At 40.4% G+C, this 26,703-nt stretch overlaps 1 protein-coding gene across 4 annotated transcripts in view; it reads right to left on the reverse strand.

Moving 5' to 3' along the window:
- Positions 1–39: 39 nt before the first annotated feature.
- Positions 40–26,703, reverse strand: part of znf710b (zinc finger protein 710b) — a 36,863-nt gene continuing 10,199 nt past the window's right edge. For 2 of the 4 annotated variants that reach the window (XM_052151805.1, XM_052151796.1), the window contains exons 2-5: positions 14,303–15,832; positions 2,079–2,270; positions 1,767–1,938; positions 40–1,627 (exon numbers count right to left, since the gene is read on the reverse strand). In XM_052151805.1, the coding sequence (XP_052007765.1) occupies positions 1,449–1,627; positions 1,767–1,938; positions 2,079–2,270; positions 14,303–15,790 (2,031 nt within the window). In that variant the 5' untranslated portion in view covers positions 15,791–15,832 and the 3' untranslated portion in view covers positions 40–1,448. Of the gene's footprint in view, positions 1,628–1,766; positions 1,939–2,078; positions 2,271–14,302; positions 15,833–18,433; positions 18,566–25,321; positions 25,355–26,703 lie in introns of those variants that run through there. The other 2 variants (XM_052151788.1, XM_052151786.1) reach the window with 2 other exon arrangements.

Raw genomic sequence — 26,703 nt, forward strand, 5'->3', positions numbered from 1 at the left:
TGACTGCACTTTATACATCAAAATGTCTTGTCAAATGCATTTAAACTTCAAAACCCGAGTTTATTAAAGAATCTACAGAGTTGGCAAAGTTGCCTAGAGAAACAGCTTTTATGAATGTAATACAGGCTTGTTATCTCCTTGAAGATAAAATTACACTTAAACAGTCAGTGATGAAAAAGGCTCATAAGTAAAATATTTTTCAAAGTGCAAAATAAATAGGAAGTCAATACAAAGTAATTCTCCAAATGTTTGATGAAGTTACTTTTTTTTTTGTTCTGCAATGGTAGTTGTGCTCAGGAACGGGCAGCATATGGTCCTGTACCAGAAAAGAGCAGTAGCTTTGGAACATGGGGCCCAGACAAACACTTTTTTCCTTTTTTACATACACACACATACATACAGGCAGAAATCCAACCATTTTACTCGACTTTCCTCCTCAAGCAAAACATTTATGAGCCTGTTTTTTTTTTCTGCGTGTTTCTATGAGTAACTGAAAGTGAGGGCAATATACACAATAAGCCACAACATTAAAACCACCATCTTAATTTTTTGTTTGGGTCCCCCTCGTAACACCAACAATCATGCCACAGTTCAAATCATTTGAGAGATAATTTTTTTCCCCATTCTGATTGTTGATGTGAACATTAACTGAATCTCCTGACCTGTATCTACATGATGTTATGCACTGCACTGTTGCCACATGATTGGCTGATTAGATAATAGCATGGATGATTGTTGATGCCAGACGGGTTGCTTTGAGTATTGCTGTAACTGCTGATCTCCTGGGATTTTCACACACAACTGAATGGCCAGACTGGTTCAAAATGACAAAGTCTTCAGTAATTCAGATAACCGCTCTGTACAATTGTGGTGAGAATAGTATGGCACGATGGGGACCTACACAATAATAGGCAGGTGGTTTTAATGTTGTGGCTGATCGGTGTGTATATTGCATTCACTTTCAGTTACTCATTGCCTAAAAGATTGAGTAACTTGAAATTACTATTTAATATACTGCTCAGAGGTACCGAACCGATAAAGGCCACACAACTGCATGCACCTGTTTATCTGATATTACCAACCAAAATTTAATTTTGAGGACTGTGGAATACTTTGCACAAGATAGCATTTGTACACATCTGCAATTCAGTATGGTTTCATGACACTAATGTTTCAGTTATTAATGTAACCATATAATCCACAACATACTAATAATAGAGAGTTGATGTTTGTTAGAACTTAAACGAGTCAACAGCAAACTATAGAAGCAGAGTACCTACTCCATGGCATCAACCCCAGGAGGTAAATATTGCCTCCAACTACCTGCTCTTCAGCAATTCAAAAAGGCAAGCAGTGGTTCTCATGGAGGAACAACTCATGGTTGAGAAGTGCCAGCTCAGGCCATTTGTTACTTTACTCATTCAGCTTGTCTTTAATTGAGATAGTGTTTATGCTGTATTGTAGCTTCCCACATCCTTCCCAAAGTTGTAATAGTCAAGCTCCTGGATGGCCACTTCAGAGAGCTTAGTTAGGTTTGGTGCATCATTATTTTCCATATTCTGTGGCGCTGCAAAATTGAAGTTATCCTCCTCAAAGTCCTCATGGGACTCCATGTCAGGTGGAGCATCTGTTTATAAAATAAAAAGCATTACAAAACATGTTTAATATACTTCAATAGACACTTCTCAAACTTGGAAAAGTCACAAAATAGATAATTATATGGATAAGCTGGCATGTTAGATACAATGCAGTTGCTTTATTCTCACCTTGTCCTTCTGGAGAGACATCCATTCCATGTTTAACTTTCATGTGTCTGCTGAGATTTCCCTTAAGATTAAATTTACTGGAGCAATATGCACACTTGAAGGGTTTACTGCCAGCATGGAGATGCATGTGTCCCAGGAGGTTGTACATTCGGTTAAATGACTTTCCACATACCTGTGGAAAACAATTTAATTAGTTGTATGAACCAAACAGAAAGTCACATTGCTACACAATTAGGCAAAAAATAATCCAGACAACTAGAGTTGAAAATGAACTGACATTCATGGTATGAAGAAAGTGTCTGGGTGTCTTACTTTGCACTTGAATGGCTTCACAGGCAGGTGTACAATCATGTGAGTTTTGAGGGTCTGTTTCTGGACAAAAGATTTGAAGCACACGTGACACTGGAAGGGTCGGACACTGGCGTGAATTAACATATGCCTCTTCAGGTTTGCAGACAATGTAAATTCTCGTGAACATACATCACATTTAAACCCCTTTGTTCCCTAATGGAATGAAAAAACAAAACAAAACATCTAAACAACAGCTCAAAACTGACACATGAGGTCACAAAAGTGCTGCAGGTATGACGCAAACTTTTAAAAAACATCAGTAGTGGATAATTCATTAGAATGACTAATTCATTAGTATGTTTATGAACTACTTGTTGTGGTATGGGTGTAATATTATACTGCTGTGTTTGCAATGTACTGTATTGCAAGGATCTAATGATGGGTAAATAAATCTTGTGCTACAATAGATATTGTACTAAAGGTAAGAGGGAAAAGAAAATGGAGGGATGAAAGAGAGAAAAGGCTTTCACTAGTCTGTGAGTGAGGGTGGGAGAGAATAAAGGGGTGGGAAAAAAGGGAACAGGAGTGGAGGAACAGGGATGGAGGGATGAGAAAGAGCTTGCAGAATATTTAAGAGGGAGAAAAAATAAGGTGAGTGAAGAAGAATAAATGAATCCAGAGAAATAGAGCAAAGTGTATATACACTGCCTGGCCAAAAAGTCGCAGTTTGGAATGAAATAAGCAGTACTTAAGAGCCTATGATTGATCATTATTGCTGTGATATGTTTCAGCTGGCAACAATTATTTTAACCCTAACTGATGCAGTGTGTAGCTTCTCATTTCTTAAACAACCATGTCGGAAGGCAGATCCTGTGGTCGTGGAAAAGATATTATCATGTTTCAGAAGGGGCAAATTATTGGCCTTCATTCAAGCAAAGCAATCAACTAAGGAGATTTATGAAATCACTGGAATTGCGTTAAGAACAGTACAATGTATTATTATTATGAAAGTGGTGAACCGTCAGCTTAACGAAAGAAATGTGGTCGGAAACAAATCCTGAATGATCCGGATCGGAGATCGCTAAAACGCTTGGAAGTCACATTGTAAAAAAATCGACAGTACAATTCACGGTTATGTTTAATAGTGAAAGTAAAATCTATTCCACATGCACAATGTGACAAGAATTTACAGGACTGGGAATAAAGCCACTTATTAGTGAAGCTAATCGGAAAAAAATTACTTCAATTTGCTAGGGAGCATAAATATTGGACTGTGGAGCAATGGAAAAAGGTCATGTGGTTTGATGAGTCCAGATTTACCCTATTCTAAAGTGATGGGTGAGTCGGGGTAAGAAGGAAGCGCATGAAGCGATGCACCCATCATGCCTAGCGCCCACTGTACAAGCCTCTGGAGACAGTGTTATGATCTGGTGTTGCTTCAATTGGTCAGGTCTAGGCTCAGCAATAATATGAAGTCAGCTGAATCCTCTAAATGACCAGGTTATCCCATCAATGGATTTTGTTTCTTTCCTGATGGCACAGGGATATTCCAAGATGACAATGTCAAAACTCATCAGGCTCAAATTGTGAAAGAGTGGTTCAGGGAACATGAGGAACCATTCTCACACATGAATTGGCCACCACAGTGTCCTGACCAGACCCATTGAAAGTTTTTGGGATGTGCTGGAGAAGACTTTACGGAGTGGTTCGACTTTCCCGTCATCGATACAAGATCTCGGCCAAAAATTAATGCAACTCTGGATGGAAATAAATATTGTGACGTTGCATAAGATTATCTAAATGCCATGACGAACGCATGCCACAATCAAAACTAAAGGCGGTCCAACGATTGATCCAAATAGTGTATGTGACTTTTATATGGCCAGGCAGTGTATTATTAAAATCTAAACTACGTAATTGTAGATATGTAAGCCCAGTAAATAGTTAACAAATCACTCAAACTTTCAATGAGGATTTGTTCTGAGATATTACTTCACAAGCTAAAGTAGAATGTTAAAATACTCAAAATAAATGTTGGACTTACACTTAGCAGACATTCATACAGACAGTGCATATAAATTCAATGCAGAGGGGAGAGCTACAGAGGTCAAATTAAAAATAATGTTATAATTTATCATGCACTGAAAAATTTAATTCAGGTAGGATGTAAACATTAACTTAGATGTGCTCACTTTTGTTTTATTAATTGCTAAGCTTTTAAACAAAGGAATATTTAAATATGTTAAGGATTATGTTACTCGAGAGTCGCGTGGCGCCATGCGCCGGTCGGACGTGTGAACGACGAGCTCTGAGCACTTCGCTAGTTTTTGATTTTTTTTATGTCATAAACTGGTGAGATTCAGTACACCCAGCTATATAACTGTTCTACGAAGTCAACATGTCAAAGAATTCAAAATCCTCGGGCTCTGGAGATATTAAAAGACATTTAAGTGCTCAAGCTGATACCTCAGACAGGCCCGCAGACCAGAGACTCGGATGATGCGACGGGAGAAATCCAGTGGCAACTGGTGAGGATGTCTGTAGCGGACCTGGAGGATCTTGCTGTAATACGTCGATCGATTACAGCGATGGAGGCGAAATTGGTCAAATAATGCAAGAAACTTACATCAACAGAAGGTTGCTTTTGCTCTGTTTCTGGCCAAACTGAGAATAGATAATAAGGATAGCTGCAAAATATTTACATGCCCACCGCAAGCATTGTCTTTCATAGAGATAAGGGAGTGAGTAAGCCATTTGGTGTTTATCACGTTCTCAATGACATGTATGTTCGCATATATGTTTATCGCTGAACATACACTTGACTGTCTGAGGAAGCTGGGCACCGTAATTGTTTCTTTTTTTGTTGGTTCCGGCTAGCGGCTGGAGTTTGTTTTGTCTAGTAACACTCCTTCGGGACAGCTGTGAGTGAATCTGCTCGTTCTTTGTGTTTATGCCACCTATTGGCTGGAGTTTGTTTTGTGGAGTATTTTTTGCAGGACTTTGGAAGGATTAGGTCATCTGCTGAACTTATGAAACCGCTGGGTCACTGAATATTCGTTTGACAGCCCGAGGAAACTGAACGAGTTTTGTGTGTGTGTGTGTGTGTGTGTGTGTGTTGGTTCCGCTAGAGGCTGAAGTTGGTTTTGTGGAGAAACACACCTTCGAGACAGTTTTGTGAATGAATCTACACGTTCTTTGTGTTTATTCTGCCTATTGGATGGAGTTTGTTTTACAGATTACTTTGTTTTGTAATTCTGTCTCACAAAATTTTTACAAAAGCACCAGACTTGAGCAATCCGACAGCAAATTTGTCAAGGGGACTCTTGTAGGCATACATGGACTGTTTGAGTTTAGGGGGATGGACGGCCGTTGCCACTGTTGTGCACGGGGTTAATGCACACATTTTAATTTTTTCTGCTTGTTTGGGTCGGGGGGGAAGTTCAGGGTTTGACTCTTGCACTAATGTTGGAATGTGGTCTTTATAATTTTGTTTTTGACACAATACATTTTTTCTAATATATCAAAATGTTAATATGAGTGGATTGTCTCTCTCCACGTGGAATATGAATGGGTTGGGGAACACCATTAAAAGAAGGAAGGTTATTTCTTAAACATTAGAATATATATATGATATATATAATATGATATAGTGTTTCTTTAAGAAATGCATCTTTTCCCACAGGAAGCTGAAAAATTGGGGAAGATATGGGGTGGACATGTTTTCTTTAGTGCTGGCTCAAGTAAGAGCAGGGGAGTCATTACATTAATAAGTAAACATCTATAATTCAAATGTCTCAAACAGATTAAAGATAAATTAGGAAGAGTCGTTATTGTTTTAGCTGAAATTCAGGGCCGTTGATTTTGGCTAATATTTACACACCTTTGATGATCCAGGCTTTTTTTATAGATCTTGAAGGGAGGTTGCAAGCAGTTGGCACACCTCATGATATAATATTGGGAGGTTGGATTCAGTCCTTGATCATAATGAAGCAAAAGTGTTTAAGCCCCCTACAGCAACAGTGACGCTTCACAGGATGTGTAAATATCTTGTTCTTACAGATATTTTGAGACTTTTGAACCCATCTGGGAGGGACTATACATTCTTTTCATCAGTCCATAACATTTATTCTAGAATAGATTTTTTATATATATCTAATTCCCTCATTTTATCTGTTGTTTATTGCTCAATTGGAAACATCTTCCTCTCAGATCACACCCTGGTGGTTTAGGGGGTACATTAGCAGCCACGTTATAAAGGAGGATGATTCTGGTGGGAGGGGTGGCGCATAAGGTTTTGCTTTACGCAGATGATATTTTAGTATTTGTCTCCGACCACATTAGATATATGCCTTGCTGCCACAGGATTATTAATTCCTTCTCTAAATTCTCAGGATACAGAGTGTAGAGTATGAACGTAAAATCATGAACTCATTAATGCTGAATGCAATGCACACATTCTTGCAAGGGTCCTAAAACCCCCACACACTGTTACTCTCCCCACACCCCCCTCCTTAGATGAGAAAGGAATGTGAGATTTTCTTAGACCCAGAAATGGCTTATTTTTAAGGAAATATGTTTTATTCCTGTATGCTTGGGTATTTCTGCTGTTATATCAAACTAGTTAAGATTGTTTAGTTGTGTAGTTAAACTCTGAGGGCTTATATAAAGAATCTAAGAGTATATATTCACTTTTAAGTGTACCAAATACAAGTTTCTTGGTATCAAATTAAACCTTACGACTCGCCCTAGCTGAATATATATATATGGTTACATTAAAATGTATTCTGCTATGTTTTACCATCTTTTGAGTGATTCAAACCACATCCAGACCCTGTTGTAAATTAGGCAAATGGCGAGCCTTGACAAGACAAAGGGAACCATCTCGCGCCAAAACTGAGGAGCCTCATTGGATCATTCCTCCCAAAGGAGGCGTGACCTTCCTACCTTAAACGTCAGGATCTGGTGTGGAATCACCCTCTCTTTGTCGTCTCTTGCTCTCTTGTCCTCTTGCTTTCTTACTTTCTCTTCTGAACCTCTTCAAGTTTTCTTCAACTTCTCTTCAAACTCTCGTCAGACATGTCTTTTGTTTTATTTGGCGTTTATCTCAGTCTTTTCCTTGTCTTCGGACAAAGCTCAACACTCTACATTTTTGGAGCAGTCCGATATCCTCCGGGTGAAAGGACTCTCTCTCAGTTTCGACCATTACTCCTAAGATGCTTTGAATTTCCCGCAAGCGATCCACGCTCGAGAAGCACCAAGAGAAATCCTCCATTTCACGGACGCAACGAGGACATTCAGGCACACACGCAGTCTTGTTCAGCGACACAAAGGTCCATTTTGCAAGTATTATTCCATCTAAATTCAAATGCGTTAAAGTGTGTAATTCCCTTGCTGGCTCTTAAGGTTTAACTGTTGTAACAAGTTTGCTATCCCTGTAATCTCTTTATTTTCCTTACTGTTTTACTTTGTTTGTTCTATGTTAAATGTTTGTTGTTAAATGTGTTCTACGTTTGTTAAGTTTGTGATATATCCTAGTTCCTTGTATTAAACCCAATTATACGCTTGATTGTCTGTGTTTGTAGGTCATAAAGCAAAGCCTCTTTAATGTGCGATCTAAAGCTACGAGCTGATATTATCAAAGTAAGTTAATGTGCTTTGATTAAGTGAGCTTATACTAAGAATAAACCTTCTGGAGAATTGATCAAGAGTATCGAGCAAAGTGGTTTGCTGGACGAACTGGTTGGTTGCGGTACAGGTTAATTCCATTAAGGTGTTCTGAAAATTAATACAGCCTGTCTGCATATGATGTATATTCCTAATTAATTATAATTCGTTGTGTTTAATTATCTATATATATCTGAAGCAGACTTTTGGGCTATATAACCCCTGTTTTGGGACCAATTTAGAATGTATTGTTACCTGGTTCAAACCGTATGATAAATCACTGATTACAATCATTAATATTAATTGTACATTCCCCAAACCTGAACCAAGAAACCCTACATAATGGTGGAGAATGATGCGGGCACATTTTAAGCTTTGTTTTGTGAACTAATGCATTGTCAATTTTGTGTATTTTTGTTGTTAATACTGTACGCGAGCGCGCCGAACTGAAAGGCACAAAGCTGATTCTCAGTTCAGCATTTAACAGCGGCTAAATATATGTCTAACATTTATTTTTGCCACTGTTGATTGCCACAATAAACTGCAGTCCATAATACTAAATTGTTCCGGTAAAGACGAAGAAATCTCTTTGCAGTGGGACATTTTATTTTAGTATTATCGAAATCACCTGTCTAGAACGAGTCTCTTCTTTCAGCGTGATATAAAACTGTTATGGGCGAGTTTCCCCAAACAGGTAAAGGCCTTATTTGTGTCGTTAAGATTGAATGTGGTTATTTCGGTAGCCTAATAATCCACTACAACGACCACTCCCTAAAAGTTAAAGTCAGCCTAGCTAACTGATGTAAACTTTTTGCAGACCTAATCAGAAAACGCGGCAAGCCAGTATCTGATTGGGAATCGTATACGGGAGTCTTTGAAACCTTGATCAAGTGATAAAACAGCAGCAAAGAAACCCTGTTGTGTATATATTTATTGTGTGTTGGCAGCGAAGAAAAATCCTGCCACACACACTTGTGTGCAGGAAACTGGCACAAACGAATCCACCAATATTTAAAACATAATTCGTGATGGTGCAGAAAATCAAGGCGTAACACGCACCCAGATTTGAGTCACACTGAATTATAGGGTGTAATACCGCTGACTACCACTAGACCTTAACAACCTCAAGCGGAACCCTCAGAAACTGCGCACTCCTTTACTTCATCCTGCGTGAGCGCAACACCGCCATCGTGTGGACATTCTTGAAATAGGTCTACTCCCTTCCATTTATTTTCCTTTGCTAGTTATCTGAACAGCCCTTTTTATTTCCTTCTTTGGCTATGGTTTTTTTTGTTTTGTTTTGTTTACTGTTATAAACATTTTCATTTGTTGAATTTGTTACTACAAGTATTTGGGTTTAGCAAAACTTCCCCGCCTCTCTGGTTGAATTTTGGTTGAAAAAAAAAAAAAATAATTTCTGAACTTAAAATTGAATTAAGTGTCTCAGTACAGCTGCTGATATCCCACTTAGGGGGAGCACGCCCTTTGTGGCATTCCCTGCTAAGTCGGCTTATCTCTCTTTTCCTCCTTTTATTTCATTTTGGAATTGTTTACCATCTATTCCTATTTGTTCTTTCCTTTTTAATTATCTTCCCTTTTGGGTGATTAATACTTGTTATTACTCCTTTGCTCTTACTACTATCAGTTATTTTTCTGTTACATAACGTCCCTTTACACGCTTATTTGAATCGAGTTTAACAAGTTTAAATTTTATTCAAATTAAGAGTGTCTGTTCATCCTGCCTTGTTTAATTCTGTTTTTTCTTGTGGTTAGATTGTTTTGATAATTAACATCCTTGTCAAAATTCCTTTTTGTTTATCATTATTTGGTAAAGCCTTTTGCCTGTTATTTCTACACACATAATTACTCAATTTGGTTTAAACAAGGAAGCCTTAATTCACTAAGTTTCACTTGCTAAATCCTGTTCTGTATTTGTATGTAGAATTCCCTAGTGCGCTGTGGTGATTTGACTGTCATCTCTGGTTGGTTCCCAGCGAGCTGGTTTATCCGCCCGGCGTTACCGACGCTGGCCGTATGTAAGTCTCGGACTCTTCTGTCTCTTTTCATTGGTGCGGCACGCAACGACATCAGCAAATGGGCACTCCAAAGGAAAGTCAACCCTGTCAGTCGACACACAGGGCAAGTTTGGAATAATTACCTAAACCAAGGCCTGAAGAGGGGCCACTCTTTTGAGGGTTCTAGGGAAAATCCAATCTTGTTGTGCCGTCTGGCAGTTGACACCTTGGTGTTGCCGGTTGTGTTTAAAGTCAAGTTGTTTGAGAGGGCGCACCGTGATAGTAGCAGAGGGCCCGGGGACACTGCGGTCAAGTGTTTGGGACCGTTGGAAAGATTGACTGCGCGCTGGTCCCCAGCAGAGTGACCTCAATTCACCCCAGGCAAACTAAAATAAGGTAAAATCCATCCACCAGTATAAGCCACCTATTATTAAATATTCCCCTGGTCATTTAAGTGTTTGGCCCATTTCTTTTCTTTCTCTCCCCTAAGCCACACCATCTTCCTAGGGTTTATACCTCGATAGCGCCCCACCCTGTTGGTCCTATCATAAGCCCTAGCAGTGGTAGTAGACTTAGGCCCTTTTTCTCCTGCCTATCTATTCCTAACATTATTTTGTTTTATTCCATGCCGACTCTTCTCGTGGTTTAATTGTGTTCTACTCTATTCTGCTGTTCTGTTCTGTCGTGTTGTGTACTTCCAGTTCACATTAAGACAGAGCCTACAAGAGCCATCAAGGAAAACTGAATAAAGGGGCAAACAAGCAGCCCGCATCATCAATGACCCTTTTGGGCTGCCGCCTTGTCAAATTCTTTATTTAGACCTGCACTGACCCGCAAAATTCGGCCCACCTAACTGCCTGCACCAGTTAGTCAAAATTACGGCTTATAATAAGCCACAACATTGTAGCTCGCTAACCCTACATGTACTTGCATTGGCCTCTCTGTGTGTGCTGTCTTTCTCTCGCCTACAGTGAGCCAGTATGTCCCGTTCGTCCAGTCCCGCAGTTCACTGGGATCACCTCGAGACCTGGCTGAGCGCAATGACGGACACCGTCCTACCCAAGGACGCCAGGGACCTACAGCAGCTGGACGCCGACTTGGACAGCCTGATGGCCCACGATCCAACACAGAGCTACAACCACAAAGAATGGACCAAGATCATCGGAAGTCTTGCCCACAATCTCGTCGCCCAGGCACGGATAAGTGAGAAAAGCAACCTCGACCTGGAGCAGGAGGCCACAACGCTAAAACTCCTAGCTGAACAGGCCCGTAGGAACCAAGCCAAAACCCAGAGTCGCCTAAATCAGCTACGCCTCGAGACCGAGGAACAGCACGAGGAAGGGGATGAAACAGACCCAGAGCTACAAAAGGAAGTAGAGAGACTTCAAAATGCCCTGGAAAATCTTCTCCTAGACACAGACCAAAGAGAACAGTCGGAGAGAAAAGCCAGAGAGGAACTCGACGAAAAGCTGCAACAAGGCGAGTCTCTCCTTGCAAGAGCAGAGATTGAACTAAAAGAAAGAGATGCTAAAGCAAAAGCCTGTGAAAAGCACCTGAACACGGCCCGAGCTGAAATCCATGAACTTATTCAGCACAGAGACCATCTCAAATACGAACTTGACACTGTTCACAGAGAACTGAAACATTCTTATAGAACGCAAAGTGAACAGAAAGGGGAAACGCACACCACAGAGTTTCCCCTGACCAATAAGCCCAAGTTTTTCAGCCAAGAGCTCAGAGCTGAAAAGGGGGGGTGAAAGCCCACTGTTCAAAATGTCACCAGCCAGCCTCCAAGAACCCCCGTCAGCAACAAAAGGGTGGGAGCCCACCCACAAAATCCTGGTCACCAACCACGGCATGGCTCCCAAAGAACTTGACAAGCTGGCCAGAAACATCCCTACTTTCACCCCAAATCCTGCAGGAGGCCACGACGTGCACGCCTACCTGCAAGACATAGACTTTCACTTGCACACTGTTCCCAACGTGACCACTTGGGACAGATTGTACCTGCTAAGAGTTACGTCTGGTCGCGACGCGCGCAGCTTCCTGGATCGGCAATCAGAGGCTGTCAAATCAGACTACCTACAGCTACGGCAGGCCTTCATCAGAGAATTCTCTGATCCAGAGTCAGAACAAGGACTCATCACCGCTATGGACCTCAAACAGGCCCGACTGGAAACAAAATGGCTTTAAAACTTCGAACAGCAAGCCTATCATACACCAACACCTGTTCCAAGAATGTAATGACATCACAAGAAATCACAACATGATTGTCTACTGGAAGAAGGTGAAAGGACACTCAAGGCAACCAGGCCTTGACAAAGACTTGAATGACCAAACCGATGCCCTTGCCAAGACTGGCGCACTACACGGTACTCTATGGTCACCTCCAACCCACCCACCCACCTTTAACGTTGCAGTGATAACCCGTAGCAAACGAACTTTCCCTGCAACAGTGCCACCCTCACAGCCTCTAACGCTAACTCCGCAGATTTCAAACAACGAAATAGCAGACATGCAAGCCTCTGACACATCCATACAGACTTTCCTGAACCACCTCTCAGACCCCACCAACCACCCTCTGGCACTGTCTGACCTCACTGGCAACCCGTGCCTCAAACGACTGCATGACATAAAGCACATGCTGCTTGTGATAGACAACATTTTGGTGGTAGGCACCTGATGACATCACAGCGCCAAGGCTTGTGGTGCCACAGTGCCTAAGGGGGGTCATGCTAATTTATGCCCACGACGTGCCATGTGCCGGACACCACGACGCCAGAGCCACTTATGAGACACTAAAGCAAGTGGCATACTGGCCCCGCATGCAGAAACATGTGGCAGAATATGCCAGAGAATACCATGGTTTGCTGCCAGTTTTAACCGGCAAACCCAAACCACATAGCTCCACTGCAACGCAGAAGAGTCAATGGGGCAATTTAGAATGTATTGTTACCTGGTTCAAACCGTATGATTAATCATTGATTACAATCATTAATATTAATTGTACATTCCCCAAACCTGAACCAAGAAACCCTACAAGAGTCAATTGGTCTAAATCTGAAGCTTTGGCTCTGACAGCGTACTGCCCAGTAATGGCTTTTCAGCTGGGTGCCTTCCAGTGGAACAAACAGGACATCAAGTATTTGGGCAATTTATTCCCAGCTAGTTCATTTTGACCCTTTAATAAAAAGTTTTTCGAGCAATGTGGGCAGGTGGGCTTCATTACATTTATCTATGATTGGGAAGGTTTATGTTATTAAAATGCATTCCAAAATTCAACTACAGCCCATGTTTTTTGTGGTGTACTGAGATCCAGGAATTTTGGTTGAAGGTATAAAGTTTTGTGCATGACGTGTTGGGCATTCGGATTTCGTTTTGCCCCAGAGTCTGTGTTTTGGATGATGTGGTGGTCATCAAGGTAGGAGATAAATACATAAAATATTGGGTCCTGGCCAGTGCAATGATAGGCAGGCAGATTGTTTTAAGGGGTTGGAAGTTGGTTGGAGGGCCCTAAATTCGGGAGTGGTGCAAGGAGATAGGGAAAATGGCAGCCTTTCGAAGAGGTCACGTGTAGAAGGCTGGGGATATGGGATTGATTTAATGGGAAATAGGGTAGATATTTGATGTTTTTGGGGGACTCTCGGAGTGGGACTGTGTAGAGAGAGGCGTAGTTTTAGAATTGTATGATTATTATAGAATGTTTTTATAAATATATATTATTTATCTATTTTTATTTTGTGTGCGTGTGTACTTATGTAAGACCACTGGGATGTTCGTTTGGGGTGGGGTTCTTGATTGGGGAGGGGGAGGGTTTTGTTTTTCTTTGTCTTTTTGAAATCAATAAAAATGTTAATCTTAAAAAAATTATTGTTACTCACATGAGATGAAGGCTCATATCAGCCTTAACTGAAGTGTATCATTTCTGCACCACTAGAGGCACCGAACGGAAATATAAAAATCAACATTGTTTTTAAAACAGCTTTCTGAATACAATACTTTTGTTAAGCGAACAAACAGATAGTCCCACCACGAGACAATGCTGTTGTGTAGGGCAAATCAGGTCATTAAAACAAACAGGAATTTTCATAGTGCGAGAGACACAATATTTATAGTTTCGAGAATATGTATCTACGAGTGGCTTACTAATAGTCGTCTCTGCATAGATAGGAAAACTTATTTTAACACCAAAAAATTAAACACTTTGGCTTTAAAAAATAAAGGCCATTTATTTTACATATAGTGCTGGGCACACATTCATGATCAGCACCATGTTAAGATCACATGACCACCTGCATTTTAATCACTTTACCTTAATAAATCCCTGTAATTGGACGCTTTCATTCACAGAATAAATTATACATGGCTGACTGTGAACAGCGCATTTGTCAATGACATCGGTAACTGCAAACTTCTGTTTTTCTGTTTGCAAACTGCAAACTTCTGTTTTTTGCAAGGTGTCAGCACATGAACACAAATTTGTCCACATTTAAGTTTCAATTGGAATGTAAAGTGAATCAACATGCAGGATGTACAGCTGAACCATAACACTACTATTCTTTTTACCTTTGTAGCACGGGCCTGAGGCTTGTTTGTCTTGTGAGTGAGGGAGTGCTGGCGTAGCTGATGCAGCTGAAGGAACTGCAGGCCACAGTGACTGCAGGAGAAGGAGCGCTGCGTTTGGTGCTTCAACATGTGGTTTTGCAGCTGGCTGCGGTAGGCGAAAGACTTGTTGCATTGGTTACACTGGAAGGTGGAAGGCCCTTGGTGGCTCACCTGATGACGCTTCAGGTGGGCATAGGTGGGAAACTCCATGCTGCACTGTGAACAGACATGGCATCGGCCTCGTTCATGCTTAACTTCATGAGCACGGAGTTCACTGGGATAGGCAAAACCACGACGACAAAAGCGGCAACTGTAGGGCTTAACGTCGGTGTGCTGCAACATGTGGCGCTTCAAGTGGCTGGTTTGGGTGAAGCCCTTCTTGCACACAGTGCACTTGTGTGGCCGCGTGCCCTGGTGTGTCAGCAAGTGTGTCTGTAGGTGACTGGGCTGTTTGAAGAGTTTGCCGCAGTGTGGGCATGCGTGTGGCTTGATGCCATTGTGGCCCAATATGTGCGTGACCAGATTGTACTTGGAGGTGTATGACTTCTCACACATGCGGCACTTCCAGCGCTTTAGGCCCTCACCAACGTCCACGCAGTATGACTCGTTTATCTGGATGTTGATGTCCAGTCGGTCTATACGGCGGCCACGAGGTGCCTCCCCCTCCACAGTCTCCCCCCAGAACATCCCCTCATTATTTTCCTCAAAGTCCCCAACCCCTTCCATCTCCCCGCCCTCGTAGCCCACCTCACTGGCTTGAAAGTAGCTGCTTATTTCCTCGCCACCACTTCCAGTTTTCACCATGCCATTTCTTCCATTGACCCCATTCTCTGCAACTTCATCTATTCCTTTTTCTTGTGAGTGAACCCTGTTGCGTAAAGGCACCTCATGAGGTGCATGTGTGTGGGCATGGTGGTGAGGGTGTAAATGTGGATCGGGTGGAGTGTGTGTACACTTGTGGTCTCGGACGCAGGTGGAGCAGCAGTTGTTGGGGTGGCGTTTGGGGGCGACCCTGTAGCTGGAGGGGTCCACCATCTGCATTCCTTCTCTAGACACCATGCTGTTCATCATGTGATTGCAAGAAGGCAAACCTTGGGTCACAGACTCTCCCTTAATATGTGATTCTTGTTGCCTAACAGGGGGTTTAATGTTCTCTGATGGCCCCTGCCACCTTCTCTCGGCACAGCAGGAGTGCATGTGCCCATCCTCACACAAATTTTCCCCAAGGTAGTCGCCATTGGTGCCTATTAGCTGGTCAGCATACTCGTAGTCCATTCTTTCACCTGGTGGAGCTGGGGACTCTTTCGGGTCTCCAGTGTAGAAGCCGTTAGGGGCGATGGTGGCACCAAAGACGTCGTTCTGGGAGATGAGTCCTAACACAGCAGCTTGGGCCAGAGACAGGACCACCACTGGGTCTGTCTGTGTCCCTGTGTCCATCTGCTGGTGCATAGCCTCAGAATAACATCTGACCAGCCGCTGCGTCTTCTCCTCCTGTTAGGTACACACAAACGAAAGGACTTAGGCTCTGTATACACCTGGTATCAAGATGCGTTTTGGGCGCTCCAATCTCTAGTGAACTGGCGAGACACATCACAGTTTACACATGGTCTTAAAATGCATTTCTTTTGACCCCTTGTGTTTGGATTTCGAGGAGAGGGTCTCTGATTTCAATCATTACGTCTGTGTATAACTGCATTGTAAAATGAAAGTAAAAGAAAAAGAAAGCACTAAAAACTGGCAAACTGTTCTTCTTAATTATACTTGCATTTAATCTGGAGTGGTGGTGTAGTGGGCTAAGGCACATAACTGTTAATCAGAAGGTCACAGCCACCACCATTGTTTCCTTGAGCAAGGCACTTAAATCCAGGATGATCCGGGAGAATTTTCCCTGTAATAAGTGCACTGTAAGTCGCTTCGAATGAAAGCGTCTACCAAATGCATAAATGTAAATGTAATCTAAGTGCAAACATGATGTTTAGAGCAGATTTCTGTTATATTAGTGTAGCATTTGTATTAACTGAGCTTCAACTGTTTGTGCATCTGACTCCCTGTATGCTGATATCAGGCACACTGAAGTTCTGAAAAGTTCTTGTGCTTGTACATGTTTGCGTTTTAAAAACTTTTGGGATGGTTATTTCTTTTAAAACTGCACATAACCGGCAAGGTTTAAACTCTGGTGACATGTGTTATGAACTACCTCAGAATGTGGTTGAAGTGGTTAAATGTCAAAACTTTTTGGAACCAATTTAGTGGTCTACCGATATATCGCAGAGGCCGATATTCTTAATTTTTTAATTATAAATTTTCATGTTTGGCCGATTTGTTTCTTGAGGGCACAGAGAATCGCCTGCTTGCATGTGAAGCGACTGAGACATGTAAATGACCAGTCATTGTTCCTTTTGTTGTTATGTGCCATCATGTTACTACAATAATAAACTGGTGTGCAACACAGTGTCATTTAAACTGTCCGCATATCAAAACCACGGCAGATGTGTTTGAGCTCATAATGTTAAAGTTCTCGCCTGTTTCATTCTCCCTCTCTCTCCTAAACAGTTGAACTTGTAACTTTTAACTGTCTTGTCTAATGATAAAAAGGCAAATACCAATAAAACTAATATCAAATACCGTCTGCAAATATGCGCATATCTCGTTTAAACAGATGTAATACAAGCCTCACAAACTTTAGCAAATCCAGCATCTTGTGGAGTGCTCATTTATTTACCTCTAAAGCACGTATACTAACAGTCTCTCCTCAACAGTTCCCTATAAATTTGTAATTTTTACATCACCATGTCTTAGTCACCATGTACTGAATGTACAGTTGGTTTAATTCTGTATTTTTGGAGAAAATGTGATTGCTAACGTGGACATGCCATCCATGGTTGCTGAACTACTGTGTGTATATATCAACATTGTATCATTGTAACCTGCTCTCTGGATATCGGCATTGGCCATTAAAAAAACATATCTATCGACCACTACAATTTACACTTTCGTTTAATTTCAAATAGATCATCCTAAATGCATCTTAAAACCAGGTGTAAACGGGCCGTGTGCATGGTTTAAACGGGACTTCAGGGGACAAACTGTAGGCTACATTTCTCCTCAACACTTAACTACTACACAACAATTAAATGTAAATGCCATAAAAATTGTAAATCCTGACACTTTCTACTTTTGTTCTAGAGTTCTGTAGCTCAACTAGTAGAGCAACACAAATGTTATGGATTCAATTCCCAGGGATTGGATGTACTGATAAAATATATAGCTTACACTGCTAGTTGCAAGTGTAAAAGTGTCTGCCAAGTGCATAAATGTAAATGCAGTTGCTTCCATTTAACAAACTATGAATATCTAACTAAACAACTGATCATCTTTTAACTTAATTTGCCAAATTCTCTTATAAAGTTGACCCTTTTAACTGAGGATCCACACCCTGAAAAAAATTCAAACTCTACCTTAAAGTTATGCAAATCATGTATCAAAAGTTAAATTAATATTTAGGATTGTGCCAATATGTATTTCCAAGCAAAAACAACTGATCATGAGCAGAATGTGTACAAGTATAGGTAAGATCTTTAAAAAAGACCAGGAGAGACTATGCAGGGTGAGGAAAAGAGGAGAAAGAGAGAACGAGTGAGTTAATAACAGAAAGAGAGAAAAAAAGGAGAGGGACGGGCAGAGAGTGGCTGGGTGAGTGAGCAAAAAAGCAAGAGTGAGACAGAGAGAGAGAGAGAGAGAGAGAGAGAGAGAGAGAGAGAGAAAATAAAGAGAGAAAGAGAGGGAGGGAGAGACTGACAAAATGAAAGACATACAAAATCAAGGAGTGCATGAGCGTAAGAGAGACAAAGCACACAGAACAGACTAGTTGTAATCACAAACACTACGATGAATTTTGGAACTGATGAAATAACAAAAAACTGATTTCTTGTTTTTAAGTCAAATAAATTGTAAAATTGGTCAGCCATTTGATGGCACCCAATTGGTCCATCATCTACAAAACACAGTGTAGTGTTCACACACATACACAAACAGCCTGCTAAACAAACTGTGCCCTCAGAGGGCATCCTAGCATTTGCAAGGGGAACTCACCACATTTTTCTTGGTCTGTGGTTTCAGGTGTTTGAGAGATCTCATCTTAAGGCAGTCACAGGTTCGAATTCACCTATTGCCCCCCCTCTCTCTCGTACAGTGTTCTCTATACCAGCACACAGACACTCTCTCTCCCTGTTCTCTCTCTGAATGCAAGCTCTCTTTTTCCTCTTTCACTTTCTCTCTCTCTCTGCTTTCCCCTCCCCCATACTTCCCTCTCTCTCTTTGGCACAAGCAAGCACACACATACACGGTGCTCTTTTCTCTCGCTCACCCCCCCCTCTCTTTCATTCTCTCTGACCCGGTTTACTCCTGGTATTAGGATGTTTCGGGGGATCCGATCACTAGTGGTCAGTGTTAAATACAGGTGTAAATGGGATGCAAAATGTTTTGTGATCGATAACAAAAATCACAAACCGAATTAGTCAAAAACGCATGTGTCTTCATCACATTTAAGGTGTAAACGCTAATCTGTCCTTAATGTGTCATGGACAGCAGTAAAGCACCACCCCTCACCTGTCAATCAAACTCTAAGCTAAAGAGTTTGAACTTTGACAGTTACGAGAGGCTTTAAAAGGAAATAAACATCCAATCAGAAAATATATATATATATATATTTTTTAAATACATACATAAGCATGAAAACTTCAAGGATCTCCTTCAGTGTCTGATATCAACATGCAGCAACACAGATGCATGTTGAGCACACGCATCTGAAGCTCAGGTTAATTCAGGTATTCCACTAAATCAAAGGATAATTCTGTTCGAAATGTTGCGTTTGTGCTAGGGATGTGTACGGATAGTCGACATTAGGTTAACTGCTCGACGTGCCACAATTCGAATGCCATAATCACTATTTGGTTATTCTACACATGCAATAGAGGTCTTCAACTCAATCAGAACTCAACGAGTTTTGACAAACCGTCAGGTTTTGGGTCCGTTTATCAATTATAGGGTGAATAAGGGGCTGTTCAAACATTTCTATATACTGTAAACGTAAAGTTTTGATTTAGCACATGCAGTGTCTCACGCAGGAACACCATATTTTAGACACCATGTAAAGTTAAAAAGAACATTCAGAAACATATCACGAAACACCTGCATAGAGCATTTTTTGTGCTTTTTTCACATCTAAGATGGTGTGAAATTGACGCGGATGGCCGCCTCGGTATGGAGCTCTCCAGTTCTTTTGCTCTTTTTGTTTGTTTGTCCTGTGTTTAGTCATTTATTTCCGATCAGTTTTACCAGAGACGAGCTGCTGAATATTTGGCAGCACACGCCATACAATCTTTTACCAGTTTTTGATTATTTGGATGTTTTAGTCAGAGGAGCTGCGGTGCTGTACACGCGCACTAAAAGGCGCAACCATGGGAAGCGAGCCGGCGCGGTGGTCTAGCTCCAACAAAGCGGCTTTCGAACCACGCTGCCAAGCATCCATCTAGCAAATCTCCGCTTTCTTCCTAACAAAATGGACAAATTACTTCTTTCCCACAAAAATAAGGACTTTACCAATTTTGTTGAATTGTGCATCACAGAAACCTGGCTGAGTGAAGCCATCCCAGACAGCGCATTACATCTGCCGGGCTTCCAGCTGATCAGAATGGATAACACTGCAGAGTTAACAGGGAAAGGACTTAGGCTCTGTATACACCTGGTATCAAGATGCGTTTTGGGCGCTCCAATCTCTAGTGAACTGGCGAGACACATCACAGTTTACACATGGTCTTAAAATGCATTTCTTTTGACCCCTTGTGTTTGGATTTCGAGGAGAGCGTCTCTGATTTCAATCATTACGTCTGTGTATAACTGCATTGTAAAATGAAAGTAAAAGAAAAAGAAAGCACTAAAAACTGGCAAACTGTTCTTCTTAATTATACTTGCATTTCATCTGGAGTGGTGGTGTAGTGGGCTAAGGCACATAACTGTTAATCAGAAGGTCACAGCCACCACCATTGTTTCCTTGAGCAAACAGCTTCATTTAGAGGTGCTCTTCATAAACTGTAAGCCTTTTTACTTGCAGCGGGAGTTTTCCTCATGTATTCTTGTGAGTGTTTATATTCCTCCGCGTGTGCGCGTGTGTGTGTGTGTGTCAATGCAGCGCTGCAACAACTGGCTGATCAGATCACAGTCACGGAGAAAAACACCCAGACTCACTTATTATTCTTGGAGATTTTAACTAGGCACATCTCACACGTGAACTGCCCAAATACAGACAGCACATATCATGCCCCACCAGAGATAGAAATACACTGGATCATTTCTACACCACAATAAAGGATGCACATCACTCTGTGCCTAGAGCAGCTTTAGGACTCTCTGATCACTGATCCCCCTGATCTCTAGTCTGATTACTATGGACTAAATTAACCTTGCTCTCTTTTCCCGGCTCTATCAGTCAGTGGATCACAAGCTTTCTGACAGACAAGTAGCAGCTAGTGAGAATGGGGAAATTAACCTCCAGCACATATACAATTAGCACTGGCACGCCCCAGGGATGTGTGCTCTCCCCACTACTCTTCTCCCTCTGCATAAATGACTGCATCGCCAAGGACCCATCTGTTAAGCTCCTGAAGTTCGTAGATTACACTACAGTCATCGGCCTCATCCAAAAAGAAAACAGTGGATATGATAGTGGACTTTAGGAGGAACACCCCAACATTAACCCCGTTCACCATTCTGAACAGCACTGTGGCAGCAGTGGTGTCATTCATGTTCCTGGGCACTACCATCTTACAGGACATGAAGTGGACCTGTATAGAGACCTACATAAACTCGTAGACATAAAAATGGCCCAGCAGAGGTTGTACTTCCTTAGCCACAGGCGCTACTGATACAGTTCTACTCAGGAGTCATTGAGTCTGTCCTCTGCACTTCTATTACTGTCTGATTTGGTTCAGCTACCAAGTCAGACATCAGAAGACTTCAAAGGATAGTTCAGACTGCTGAAAGGATTATTGGCACTCCCATACTCACCCTACTAGAACTCTACACATGCTGAGTGATGAAAAGTGCTGGTAAAATCACTCTGACCCCACTCACCCAGCACACTTCCTCTTCGAACGGTTACCCTCTAGCCGGTGATATAGAGCACTGAGCACCAGAACAGCCAGGCACAGGATCAGTTTTTTCCCTCAGGCCATCCACCTCATGAACAGTTAAAACTGCCCCCAATACTTTTCTTTGTTGAAAACAACAATGTGTAATCTTCAATCCATACATTCCTACTTGTATCCATATTTAATTTATATTCTTTAACATACTCTACCTCTTTAATACATTATATCACCTACACATAACTGTATATGTGTATATAAAATATTCTAACAACATTATTGATCTATTGTAAATTCTCGATTTATTTTTCATGACACTATATGTATATATGTTTAAATGTATATGTTTGTATATATGTACATACATGTTGCATTCTCTTGCACTGGAAGCTTCTGTCACCATGACAAATTCCTTATGTGTGTAAGCAGGCAATAAAGCTGAAACGTTAAAACTGTGGTTTTTGCCTTTTCTCTGGTGTGCATATTTACGTACAATAATTAGACAAGTTCAATGCCATTTGATCTTAAACCATTTAAAAATCAAAGCACCCCTGAAGATGCTATTTAACAACGGCAGTGTAACACCACGCACATGACAATACTTGCGTTCGCTCCATCACGGAAATGTTAAGTAGCTTGGGCAGAGAGCATTTACAAGCAGTGACAATTTTATTATTTTTGTTTGAGTTTAATGTGAAATTTTATCCTTTGAAGATCTATGTATTGTATTATTTAGGCTCATAGTGTACTGTGCATGTTATTTGCTGATATTTTGAGTAGTGTTTGAGGAAATTCCATTGAAGTAAACATTCTTTATACCTACGTCCCGACGAAAAACGATAACTGTTCCTGAAACCTCACGGTTAAACAAATATCAAAAACAGTAACATCCCACATCCCTAGTTTGTGCTAAGGCTGAATTTCAACTGCATCTGGAAAAAACAGCTACCCACTGTTAATTGTGCTTTCTTAGTCTTTTATGACTTTTTTACATTTTATTATCATGCAGTCAGTCGCACACTAACATAGTGAATGATGTACATCATCATGAAATCAGACACTCCCCTCGAAATCCAATCACAAGTGGTCACGGGAGAAAACAGCGACCTTTAAAGCGACCAGGAGTAAACAGTGATTTGTTTTGCCTAACCACATGCGATCGGATCACCAGAGACACATCTTAATACCAGGTTTAAACGGGGTCTCTCTGTCCCTTGCTCTTACTCTTACTTTTTGACTGTCTCGTACAGACATTCTTTTCTCACATACACTTACAAAACTAGTTTGAAAACACTTTTATGCTGTCAAAAGATTGTAAACTCAGCCATGAAGATAAAGGCATATATGTACATTACAGCAAGCAACAGAGAATGTGTGCTTGACACAGATAGCACTAATGAATTGAAGAGTAAAAACAGAAGAGACCAAAAGTGTATATGAGAGAATCCTGATCTGAAATTTAAGTTTGATATGAAGACCGCAAACACAACGAGTACATGAAAATACATAAGCAAGATGAGAAAAATAAACACATTTCTCATGAAACCATCAGTCCATTGTTCTTTTGAAAGATGAAGAATATTCCATGCAATGCGGTCTTGAACGAATAAAACAAACTGGATCTAACCAGGACAGAGAATAAGTGAATGGCACAGATGCACAAGAAGAAAAAGTCACTAGTTTGAGAAACAGACCCCTCACAAGTCCTAAACTGGCAGCTTCAATGACCAGTACAGACCAAACACCAGTTACATCTGCAACAGTGAAGAAGACTTTCAAAGAAAAAGCAAGAGCTGAAACTGGCAAAAAGGAAGAAAAGAGTAGAATGGAACAAATAACTTGAATGGTAAATTAATAAAAAAAAATTGTACTTTGGATGGATGAGTTTAAGTTCGAGATGTTGAGATAGACTTTGATTGTAAGGTCAGTGAAAAGTCCAATTAACTGCCACAGAAAGCGTAGAGTGAAAATTCACCTGAATACCTAAATAAACTGACTGCTAAAATGCTTACTGTGTCAGTGCTGCAAGGTGATTCTTGGGCAAACAGAAAGTTTGAAGAATAAACCATTTATTGAAATAGTAATAGTCATTTGTAGCATTATAAAAGTCTTTACTGTAATTCTTGATCAATGTAAAGCATCCTTAGTGAATAAAATAATCCTTTTCTTTCAAAAACCTAAATTCATACTGATTCCAAAACTTTAAATGGTAGTGTGTGTATATATATATATATATATATATATATATATATATATATATATATACATATATACACACACACACACACACACACACACACACACATATAAATATAGACACACACGTTTATATGTATATATGCAATGTAATACAAAAAGTATAACGCATGGACCATATTATTAAACAAACTTGCCATGGGCAGAATAACAAATGTAATCACTGTAACATGACAATAATTCAGATAACTTCTATAACTCTTTGATATCCAATTAAATAAATATTAAATTAAATCAACCAAATTAACAATGCATGCACAATAAGTAAACAATCATAAAATGTGAGAACCAATTTCTGTGAAAAGCATCTGGAAAACCATTGTTTCTTAAACTGTCCCATCTTCTCTGCTTGCGGTTCATGAATGAGGCCCATTGTTTATAAGAAATTTAAATCTGTCTTACACTATAAATTATTACGGTTTGTGAGCTCTACATTAATCCTTATTCCTTCATTAATGAGCGGTTTGAGCGAATACTGATTTGCAAGGGATTTAAGAAAAGTGGAAATACCTCCATAGAAAATGGCTGAGAGAGAGAAGGATTGTGAAAGAAGAGAAAATGGAGGGATGAGGGAGGAGAGAAGACTTCACGAGTGAGGAGAGAGGGAGGGAGGAATTGTGAGAGAGCAAATGGTGAAAGAAGGAAAAAGAGTGAGAGCAAATGGAGAGAGAGCAATAGAGGGAGAGAGGGGAGGAGATAAAGAGAACAGGAGAGGGAGGGGAAAGACTGCAAGTCAAACAGAGAGAGAAAGAAAGGAGAGAGGGAGAGATTGAAGGGGAACAAGAGAAAGATATATAAGAGAGAAAAGGGGGAACAATTGAAAGAGGGAATGGGAGTGAGGGAGGGAAAACCTTAAATGTTGTTAAAAAAGTTAAAAAAAACTAACTAAAAGAAAACACACATAAAAAAAAGAAGTAAAGTCAGCTTGAGTGTGTGTGTGTGGTAGGGGGCAATAAAAGAAACAATGAAAGAGAAAGAGAGAGAGAGAATTCAAACCATGGGGGAAGGGCATGAAGAGAGAGAGAGAGAGAGAGAGAGAGAGAGAGAGAGAGAGAGAGAGAGAGAGAGAGAGAGAGAGAGAGAAAGAGTGTGTTTCTAGAAATAATAACGTCCAAATGAAGCCTCCCTGAGATGACATCTGCCTCAGTAATATAAAGTTAAATTATGATATACAAAATAGGTATCCACTATCCAGCAAATACCTTTACTTGACAAGGATCCAGACTAACTTTTGACAGCAGAGGCATCAGCACCTGACTTGGTTACTTGGTGTGCTATAAGGTCACAGGTTCTTACCCAGAAACAGTGAGCTATTGAGATTACAATCTTGTGCCATTACAATTGTAGTTGTATCCTTGAGAAAAACACTTAACCTCATCTCAGTTTGCTCCAGGGTACCTGTCAGTTGGTGTCTTGTAAATAACTGTTTGTTAATCATTTGAAAGCACTGCCAAAGGATAATTTAATAATTCAACTCAAACAAGAACAGACTCTGTAACAGTAATTGCTGGCAAGTCCATCCTAGAGAGCTTAAAAAAAACAGTTCACCCAAAAATGAAAATTGTCATAATGTACTCACCTTCATGTTGTTCCAAACCCGTATGAATTTCTTCTGCAGAACACAAAATAATATATTTAAAAAATATAGCGATTGCCAATTTCCATACAACAGCAGTTGTTAGCGAGTCACTTTACAGCTTAAACAATTACACAAGTGCCATAGAAGTAGTTCATAGCTGGATTTCCATTGCACTCACTTAACTTACATAGAAACCAATAATCTAGCATTAAGGTAATCCACATATATAAACTCTGAGACTACATGAAAAAGACTATAACATTGTTATCATTTCAAATGTTTTTATTCTGAAAAACAAGTGGTGAAATGTGGCTTTTTATAAAATGCGCTCTGCCCATGTTTAGACATTTTATGCACGTACTGTAAAATAAGCTTCAGAGTTTCTTGTACTGCTTCACATTTCCTTTTCTCCATAAAACAGATCCTTATTTTAGGGTTGCTTGATATACTGGTACTAACGAAAAATCGCGATACAAAACATTTTAAAAAGGTGGGTAAGAAACATATCAATATAACTTATTTTTTACTATAAATTCTCTTCCCTGCCCAGTAGGTGGTGATATGCCCGACAAATGTGAATCAGCAAAAACAAAAGAAAGTGGAGATTAAAACGTGGAGATTGATAGTAAAAAGGGACTTAAAAATGTATCTGTTTCTCACCCACACCTATCATTTCAAAAGATATATATTTAACCACTGGAGTCATATGGATTACTTTTATACTGCCTTTATCTGCTTTTGGAGCTTCAAAATGTGGATACCCATTCACTTGCATTGTATGGACCTACAGAACAGATATTTTCTCCTAAAAATCTTTGTTTGTGTTCAGCAGAAGAAAGAAAGTCATACACATCTGGGAAGGCATGAAGGTGAGTAAATGATTTTCATTTTGGTGTGAACTATCCCACTATTATGGTTCTCAGAATACAGCACAGTTATAGCATGAAGCTGGATTAATACCCAGATAAAGAGCTTTGTGACATGATTAACTGGACTATGCTTCCAATAACATCTTGGTCAATCAAACCTAATGCTGCACCATACAGACATCCCATGATAAGATCACATTAGAATGAGACAAGATATCATACCGATATCATAAAAAGTTGTTGCATATGGGAAGGAATTTAAGAAGTCATAATGATTAGAGCCAAGTCAAGTTTAAACTGCATCTAGGTGTACTATTTGTCAGCTAATGAAGTGCACAATTAAATTTGATCTGCAAACAGTGTCCATTATTCTTATAAGAAATGCAGCACATGGTATACATACATTACATACATTTGCCACAGTAATACAGAGAGTGAAGTACTAAATTAAAAGTTCACCCCAACATGATAAATCTCTCAGCATTTACTCATCCTTATGCCATCTCAAACTCG

This window comes from Xyrauchen texanus, chromosome 2, assembly GCF_025860055.1.
Source record: "Xyrauchen texanus isolate HMW12.3.18 chromosome 2, RBS_HiC_50CHRs, whole genome shotgun sequence".
Taxonomy (NCBI): Eukaryota; Metazoa; Chordata; class Actinopteri; order Cypriniformes; family Catostomidae; genus Xyrauchen; species Xyrauchen texanus.